This window comes from Saccostrea echinata, unplaced genomic scaffold, assembly GCF_033153115.1.
Source record: "Saccostrea echinata isolate AGI-Se365-2 ecotype Australia unplaced genomic scaffold, CSIRO_AGI_Sech_v1 ptg000001l, whole genome shotgun sequence".
Classification (NCBI taxonomy): domain Eukaryota; kingdom Metazoa; phylum Mollusca; class Bivalvia; order Ostreida; family Ostreidae; genus Saccostrea; species Saccostrea echinata.
Window position 1 is genome coordinate 43,688,770 of NW_026889750.1, and position 9,754 is coordinate 43,698,523.

The 9,754-nt window shown below is 34.7% G+C and overlaps 2 protein-coding genes and 1 long non-coding RNA gene across 3 annotated transcripts in view; 1 reads left to right on the forward strand and 2 right to left on the reverse strand.

Moving 5' to 3' along the window:
• LOC133192248 (uncharacterized) overlaps window positions 1–8,440 on the reverse strand; it is a 117,622-nt gene extending 109,182 nt beyond the window's left edge. The window contains exon 1 of the long non-coding RNA XR_009721794.1: window positions 8,233–8,440. This is a non-coding gene — a long non-coding RNA (uncharacterized LOC133192248). The remainder of the gene's footprint in view (window positions 1–8,232) is intronic.
• The window catches only part of LOC133192211 (phospholipid scramblase 1-like), an 89,701-nt gene that overhangs the window by 42,504 nt on the left and 37,443 nt on the right, over window positions 1–9,754 (forward strand). The window lies entirely within an intron of this gene.
• Window positions 116–4,432, reverse strand: LOC133179824 (homeodomain-only protein-like). Its single transcript, XM_061314506.1, has 2 exons — window positions 3,636–4,432; window positions 116–619 (listed from the first exon to the last, which is right to left on the reverse strand). The coding sequence occupies exons 1-2, from the start codon at window positions 3,810–3,812 to the stop codon at window positions 542–544; spliced, it is 255 nt and encodes an 84-aa protein (XP_061170490.1). The 5' UTR covers window positions 3,813–4,432; the 3' UTR covers window positions 116–541.

A 9,754-nucleotide genomic window follows, 5' to 3' on the forward strand; every position in this document is an offset into this window, starting at 1 on the left:
GTTAAATGTAGGTCTTTGATACGCTACATAAGCTTTTGTCTTAAGCCAAATGAGTTACTCATAGATTTTGATGTAATCTTTGGATAAAAAAAAAACAATACACAAAATTAAGCAGTATCTCTCAACAAGTTTAATATGTACATCTCTCAAAAAGTGACACAAACAACACAATACTACTTGCGTAACAGCGAATATTTCACAGCTCTTGCAATGTCCTAAATTTAACTGAGCTGGGTCAATACATCAGTAAATGCAGGGACGTATATACTATTAGTATATAGGTGTCCCTGGTAAATGGGACTCGTGCGGGGAGGGGGGGGGGGGGTATGATGAAGAAAAGGGAACACATAAATTACTGGAATGAAAGAATGATTTGTGATAACGAGTTGAATCACCAATAGGCAGCAACCATGCGTGCTGTAATTTTTTTCTGTAGCATCTAAGTCTTTAAAATTCTGTATATCGTATGTAATGTTAATCCGCCACACTCTGAAGCAGAAGCACCAAACGAAAGTCCTTGTCACCGCGTGGTGTAACGTCATCAGTCCATGATGGAGCGAGAATTGGCGGGTAGTCCTTGCTGTTGCCGCCAACACGCCAAACGGTGCTGATACCACAACTAAAGGGGAAAATTAAAAGCATTAAAATGTGTGTGTTTTTATTCTTTCAGTTTTACAAGGGAAAAAACCCCATAAAATTGGTTTAATTTACTTCGCTTTCAAAATGCATTTAAGGAAATTCTTTAACTTCTGCAAACACTTTTAAAATCAGACGATACGTTGTTCAATAATGAATAATTCTTTCCAAGAATTTGTGATTGAAGTATTGCTAATTTAAAAGGTTTCCTCACCAAAACTTTAGGTACAATACCAGGCATTTATGCAAGATTACAGAGGACGATGTTTCCTTTATGATACTACTGAAAATCCCTTGAATTGCCGATATCACAATTGTTTGATTTTGTTGTTGTTGTTGTTGTTGTTGTTGTTTTGTTTTTTTTTTTTTGTTAAGCCATATTTTGATTCATTTTGAAAACAATTTAGAAATCATCTGATGATGACTAATAATATAAATATTTTTGTTTGGTATATTTCGAAGAGATGTAAAATCGGATAGTCGAGAAACGTGTCGTCAGATCTTAAAAAAGTTTTTTGTTTGTTTGTTTTTTAATAATTAGAGTTTCTTTTCCCAGAGAGGTTCGTGTATAAATAAATTAAACGATGGAAAAGGGTATTGTTATGGTGTGACACGTCAATGACACTATTCGTGAAATGTTAATTCTGTCAATTTTATCGACAATCAGCTTGTTTGTTCTATAAACATTAAGATGATCAGATGTCGGTGTTCATTTCAGTTAACATTTAGTGGCCCATCAATCCGTGTCATTTTACCCTAAACCATCGAACGCATGTTATTTACGGGTGATTTGTGTGAATTTAAACAGGAAAGGGGCGGGAAATGTGTTGTACGTTTAGTATGTAAAATTTTACCTCTCCAACTTCATGTTACTAGAGACAGAAATAAAAGCACGGATAACTTTCAAATTTTAATACTTATTCTTGTAACCAACCCCAACCCCAAACTCCTTGTATAGGTGATTTTTAGATTTTTGAATTGTAAAGCTCTCATGTAATTTTTATACAAGAATAAAGTATGGCCAGAAGAGTGATTAACCACTTCGTGAAATAACACGTGCTCGTTTGTTGAAAAGAAAAATTAATTCCGTTTTAGAAAAAGGACAATTTCGGGGTTTTTTTCCGTGTGCGAAAGAAATATTTCTTCCCGGTGTTTTGTGTGGCAATTAATACGAAATCATTATGAAAAAAAACCGGATTATTATTTCACAGGGAAGTGTTAAACTACAGCATCACATCTCTCTGGTATAGCCCAGTGAACTTGAAATAAAAGATACCACAGAGTCTGACACATCCGTTTCATATTATTTTGATATTTTACTAGAAAAAGACGTTAATGTTAACCTAACAACAAAACTTTATGATAAACGTGATGACTTTAACTAGTCTATCGTCAACTTCCCATACTTATGTAGCAATATACCCTTTATCACCTGTATATGGATTTATACCTCCCAGTTGATTTAATACGCAAGAACAATTTCTAAATGAGGCAAGCTATTGACAAACAAGTTGATGAAACAAGGATATCAACATTCTCGTTTAAAGTCATCATTTCGCAAGTTCTATGGTCGATACAATGACCTTGTCAGCAAATACAATTTATCATGAAGTCGAATGCTGACGGACGTTTTCCATACCAATTGTTAGGCCATTATTTAAACACTGAATTGTCTACGGATTTTTCCGTTTGCCCGATCATGACAATGAGCACACGGCGGATGTGACCGGTCGACAGGGGATGCCTATTTCTCCATGGCACCTGATCCCACCTCTGATGTTTATTTAGAAGTCCATGTTTGCTATGCTCCCGATTTGTATTGTTTCAATGAACTTTTGAATTTGAGTATCACCATATTTCAAGGTAAAAAAGACAGAAAAATTGTCCATTTATTTAATACTAATCAAGTTGTTCCTTTGTGACAAAATTATTTATCGGGCCTTTGACATATTCTCTATTTCTGAGAAACGAGAAATAAATGAATTATCCACATTTTTTAAATACAACAATGGTTCAAATTGTGATATACATGTATTTAATTTGTCAGTGGGCATATTTTTGTACTTAGCAAAGCCACGTATCGCAAGACTGAAGCAGAATAGAAACTGTGTGTGAAACCGAGCTTTATATAGACTTTAACAATAAACTTATCGGAACTAGGCTTTGATCAACGTTTGTAGATAAAACCACGGTTTTCAATGCATTCATTTACTTTGTGTTATAAAGAAATTTTTAGCATTATGGTGTAAGTCAATTATATATTAACAAGCCGTGTGAGGTCAGTGGTTGTGATTTGGTAGCTAGCCAGTTGTACCTGTACTTGCACACATACAGAATGTTGTAGTATAGAACGAATGTCACGGTCAATATATATCAAATACTGATGGCAAAGTCAATACCTATATTGAGAGACAACTTATATATAGACCTCCAGACGGTATAAATAGAATATAACACGCCCAACGTACACAAAGATAGTGTATGTAGAACTTACGTATTAGTCTTTTTATCTATTTTTTTTATTTGTCAATTTCAAAGTTCTTATCAGTGCAGAGTTCAATATGTGAACCTCAGTAATATTTGTGTAAGCACATGAGAGATTTATTGCGTAACGATATTGGCAGTACGTGGTTCACATGGTATACAAGTACTATATATATAATTGATAGGTATATTATATTTGTCATCTATCAATGTAAAACCAAAATACAGCTACTTATAGGACACTGGGTACTTAAGTGGACTACCAAACACGTGTTTATAGATTACGTATGTTTATTATATAGATTAATTAAACAAGGACAACTATTTTTTCAGGTCGTCTATCCCAAAAAGTCGGAAAAGACGCCATAATTACTGTGATGCCTAATGATAGATAAACGTGTGACATGTATTGCATATTTAGACTTCGTAAGTTTGACAAATCAATATTGTCAGCTCTATCAGACGATGAGTCATGAAAGAAATTAAAAAAATTGTCATTTATAAATTAAGGTTACCTTGACGTTTTCTTCGGAAAGTCCCGCTTCTGCCGCTATGAGTGTAAGGTCCAGGTCTGTAGGGTTCCGATTACTACGGAAGTTGGATTGAAGAACTTTCTCTTGGTCCTCCTTAATACTCGGCAGTCGGGTGGAGGGGGTCAGTTGCGCTTGAATATTGCAGTTATTCACCGACATGTTTCTTAGATCCACCACATTCGACGAAAATAATCCTCGGATCTTGTCCAATAGGTCTATACCGGCTTAAATATTAATCCTTTTAATTATTTGCTTTGTAGCATTTATATGTAACTAAATACACCGCCTTTCAAATCCGCCACATCCCTCAAATTAACACGATTTGATCTTTAATTAATCTGTTAATGTCCGTAATGTCTACATGACAATAATATAAGTACATATATATATATAAGTAAATATATATAGATCTGAAAGTCTTTCGTCAGGTGCCTGCTGATGTCGCTTCGCTAATGTACTCTTGTACGGTGTATTTCCTCGTTAACTGCTGGGTAATCCGCTTTATAAATCGTGTCCCCGCTATTTCTGTACTAGAGGGGATAAGCTCGCGGCGAGATTCCCTGTTCTGAGGCTATTTCAAGTTCCCCAGGCTAAATTCCTTGCTATTTGCTAATCCAAGGCAGTATTTGTCATCGGTGTTTATAAAACTTTTCCTTAAGTAAATATTTCCTTCGCAATCAATTGAGCGGCTTGAATACACGGCCTCCGCGCTCCTGTCGTATCGACTCCTCCAGTGATGGCTTTACTTGTCGATCTATCGATCTGACGGTCGGGTACAAGGAAACCAGACAAGATGTCGAAATATTTAACAATTAACCCCGTCTTTTAGCGCGGTTAATTGGGGTGTTCTTTTATTGTTCTTTGTATCACATGGCGGATCTAATCTATACAGTTAAAGATATACATCGAGCATTATTTCTCAATGCATCAAAGCAGCTATGATTTTTTTTTTAATTAAGCGATTGCTGTGTATGTGTCAATTTGGGAATAATTTATTTCTGAGGCGGCGTGGAAGAGTTCACGTTCTGTCAAAAGACTTCGGCGAAGGACACACAGGAGGGAGGCCTCTTCTCATGTTAATGTGAATGTTTGATTGTGACTTTGATGTGACAGACGATAAAATTTAAATAATACTTCCTGAACCCGAATCGCACTTTTTAAATATTTGAGAAGTTAGATAAAGAGTGCAGAGAGAGAGGAGGGAAGGGACGGATGCATAATTGATTGATTTTAAATTGCTCTTGCTATTTACGTCGATGTTCAGCAGTTCATTGTGCAAAGATGCCTTGTCGATAAAAAAAAATAATAATCTGTTGATCTTACAAAAACTCTGATTTAGATATACAGATTACGCATTTCTGCTTGACTTACTTTGAAAACAGGTTGTTTGACAGCGTTTAAACAATGTTGACATTTGCGCGGGAAAACTTTTTCGGTGTTTCCCCCCAGTTATTCTACGTCACTTACTTCTACATATTAGGCAATAAAAACTATACCTTTTATTTGCTAATTTTATGGCGCAGTACATGCAAGAACAGCTCTTATGTCCTGAAATGCTCTAAGAAAGTATTGATTTTATTTGTTGTTTAACGTCCCTCTCAAGAATTTTTCACTCATGTGGAGACGCCACGACTATTGATTTTAAGACAGCTTTTAAAAAGCTTTTTAAACTCATATGATGATGCAATTATATATTTATATTTTCCCGATCATAATTCTACGGGGATCATTAGTCGTCGTTACACCAAGTTTCAACCAATGAGAGTGCGACATTTCAGTCCACTGGAAAAGGATTTGCATTTTTTTTTTATCTATACATAATTTTGTTCATAAAAAGTGAATGAGATTGGGCAGCAGGCAAATCCTATTTTAGCACCCCCCCCCCACCTCCAACAAGGTCAAAGTAAATACACACTATATAGGTATAATCCAATCCTCTGCCACCCTCAAAAAGGATTTTAAAAATACCACTATTACCTTGAAAAGGATTAATGCCACAACCAAAATCAATAGGAACAATACTACTACCAAATCAATAGGAACAATACCACAACCAAATCAATAGGATCAATACCACAACCAAATCAAAAGGATCAATGCCACTACCAAATCAATAGGATCAATACAACTGCCAAATCAATAGGATCAATACCACTGCCAAATCAATAGGATCAATACCACTGCCAAATCAATAGGATCAATACCACTGCCAAATCAATAGGATCAATACCACTACCAAATCAATATATAGGATCAATACCACAACCAAATCAAAAGGATCAATACCACTACCAAATCAATATATAGGATCAATACCACAACCATATCAATTGGATCAATACCACTACCAAATCAATAGGATCAATATCACTACCAAATCAATAGGATCAATACCACAACCAAATCAAAAGGATCAATACCACTGCCAAATCAATAGGATCAATACCACAACCAAATCAATAGATTCAATACCACTACCAAATCAATAAGATCAATACCACCACCAAATCAAAAGGATCAATACTACTGCCAAATCAATAGGATCAATACCACAACCAAATCAATAGATTCAATATCACTACCAAATCAATAAGATCAATACCACCACCAAATCAAAAGGATCAATACCACTGCCAAATCAATAGGATCAATACCACAACCAAATCAAAAGGATCAATACCACTACCAAATCAGTAGGATCAATACTACTACCAAATCAATAGGATCAATACCATTACCACATCAATAGGATCAATACCACAACCAAATCAATAGGATCAATACCACTACCAAATCAATAGGATCAATACCACAACCAAATCAATAGGATCAATACCACTACCAAATCAATAGGATCAATACCACTACCAAATCAATAGGATCAATACCACAACCAAATCAATAGGATCAATACCACTACAAAATCAATAGGATCAAAACCACAACCAAATCAATAGGATCAATACCACTACCAAATCAATAGGATCAATACCATTACCACATCAATAGGATCAATACCACAACCAAATCAATAGGATCAATACCACTACAAAGTCAATAGGATCAATACCACAACCAAATCAATAGGATCAATACCACTACCAAATCAATAGGATCAATACCACTACCAAATCAATAGAATCAATACCACTACCAAATCAATAGGATCAATACCACTACCAAATCAATAGGAACAATACTACTACCAAATCAATAGGAACAATACTACTACCAAATCAATAGGAACAATACCACAACCAAATCAATAGGATCAATACCACTACCAAATCAATAGGATCAATACCACTACCAAATCAATAGGATCAATACCACAACCAAATCAATAGGATCAATACCACTACCAAATCAATAGGATCAATACCACTACCAAATCAATAGGATCAATACCACAACCAAATCAATAGGATCAATACCACTACAAAATCAATAGGATCAAAACCACAACCAAATCAATAGGATCAATACCACTACCAAATCAATAGGATCAATACCATTACCACATCAATAGGATCAATACCACAACCAAATCAATAGGATCAATACCACTACAAAGTCAATAGGATCAATACCACAACCAAATCAATAGGATCAATACCACTACCAAATCAATAGGATCAATACCACTACCAAATCAATAGAATCAATACCACTACCAAATCAATAGGATCAATACCACTACCAAATCAATAGGAACAATACTACTACCAAATCAATAGGAACAATACTACTACCAAATCAATAGGAACAATACCACAACCAAATCAATAGGATCAATACCACTACCAAATCAATAGGATCAATACCACTACCAAATCAATAGGATCAATACCACTGCCAAATCAATAGGATCAATACCACTGCCAAATCAATAGGATCAATACCACTGCCAAATCAATAGGATCAATACCACTGCCAAATCAATAGGATCAATACCACTACCAAATCAATATATAGGATCAATACCACAACCAAATCAAAAGGATCAATACCACTACCAAATCAATATATAGGATCAATACCACAACCATATCAATAGGATCAATACCACTACAAAATCAATAGAATCAATACCACAACCGAATCAATAGGATCAATACCACTACCTAATCAATAGGATCAATACCACTACCAAATCAATAGAATCAATACACTAAACCTGAAATTAAAAATTTTCTAACAGCACATTCAAAAGGATAAATCTGCCCACTGCAATATTCAAAAGGTGTTTATTTTGTTTGTTTGTTTGTTTGTTTTTACTTTTAAACCATACAATGGGATATGAGGTACAAAAACGTATTTACATATCTACGAAATACAAAGTCAAGTAAGGAAGAGTATTACAAAATAACATGTAGTATTACTAAAAACAGGCCAATATTTAAACAAATAAATCATACTGCCACCCTCAAATGGATTAAAATATCTACTGCCATTTCTCAAAAAGATCAGTCAATATCTTCTACCAAACCCAAAAGGATTCGTTAATCCACATACTGCCAGCTGCAAAACAAAGGGTCAAACCACACACTACCAATATTAAAAGGACCAATCTACCCACAACCAGATCAAACTAATGCCCTGTTCACACGGAGAGTTTAATTCGAATTAAACGTAAGTTACTGCGAATTAAATTTGATCCGTGTTCACACGGAGAATTTAATGCGAATTAGTTTAATTCGAATTAGTTTACTGCGCATTAAATTACTTCACATTAGCTCCGTGTGAACGCTAAGTGAAGCTAATTCGAATTAAATTTTGACGCATGCGTAGGGGCAGAATTAAGTCACATGCCACATGTCGGTGGTTAAATATAGGTATTTGTGCTATTTTGAGTGGAAAACAAAAGAAAACTATGTTAATCACTAAAAACTGTACAGACACTATGAAATTATGTCAAATGTATATCTGCTTTGCACAGTGTGACGTGATTTGCAAATGACGTCATAATAGCCTTACTGAATAGCCTTATAGTAGAAATAAAATTTTAATTCGCATTAGTTTACTTCGCATTAGCTGTCGTGTGAATGCAATTTAATTCGCATTAGTTTAATTCGCATTAATTTACTGCGAATTAAACTCTCCGTGTGAACAGGGCATAATTCAGAAGCATCCTACTGAAGAGTTGATTCAAACTGGAGGAGTCAATGTGTGGCCATAAGACTTGGACACACATTATTTTATCTACAAGGGTATTTAATTCAATAATTTCCGTTTGAAGGACCGGTCCCTTCATATGAAGAAATTTGAATCCTCCTTTCCACTTTGCCAAGTTGCTTGCAAATGGTTCAGGGGCTCTGGAGAAGAGGGTAAAAATATGAAATGATAAAAGACAGACACAAATAGACAGATGGCTAATAGTACAGGAGCTAAAATGACATTTTTTTATACACAAAGGTAGATATTTTGGCATATGATACAGATACACTGTATTTATATTACAAAAATGTAGCTCAAACAAACAAAAGAATTTAATACTTGCAAAAGCATTATTACTTTTTTTCTTACTGAAATGATTCTATTGGTTTTAGAACAATAGTACCTGCACATCTTTTAGTGTACAGACAACAACAAAGTTATGTATTCAGTATTTTATTTTCAACAAATTGTAATAAGTAATTACAGAACAAAAAAAAAACTTAATTATTGACATTTAACCTGTGTATTAGATACCATGCAAGTCCAGCAGAAAGTCATTTAGAGCAGAGAATTAAGGTATCCTAGGAAAATGTTTTTCCCATTGTGGCTTTGTTTCATAAATCCCACACAGTGATTCTTTAATTTTGCTGACAGAGAACCCCTAGCGCACATTTGATTGACCACGATCCACAAAATGGTAATGTACACACACTTGGAAGAAATTCTGTACATGTATTGCAAAAGGAAAAAAGGTTCCACAATATGTGCTGAGTTTTATGTTGCAGGTTTTCTCTCATTCTTGATTTTTTTTGATTGTCAAAAGTCACTCAGCAAGACTGACTAACTCACACAAGTTACAGAACCTATATATATGTCCAGTCATGAATTTTACATAGTACATGTATAACTATTAAAGCAGCTCTGATAAAAATTTAAGTATTTGT

Coding starts and splice junctions, on each gene's coding strand:
- LOC133179824 (XM_061314506.1), bottom strand. CDS start 3,812: ATGTCGGTGAATAACTGCAATATTCAAGCGCAACTGACCCCCTCCACC. Junction 620..3,635: donor TTTCCGAAGAAAACGTCAAG/GTAACCTTAATT, acceptor TTTCCCCTTTAG/TTGTGGTATCAGCACCGTTT.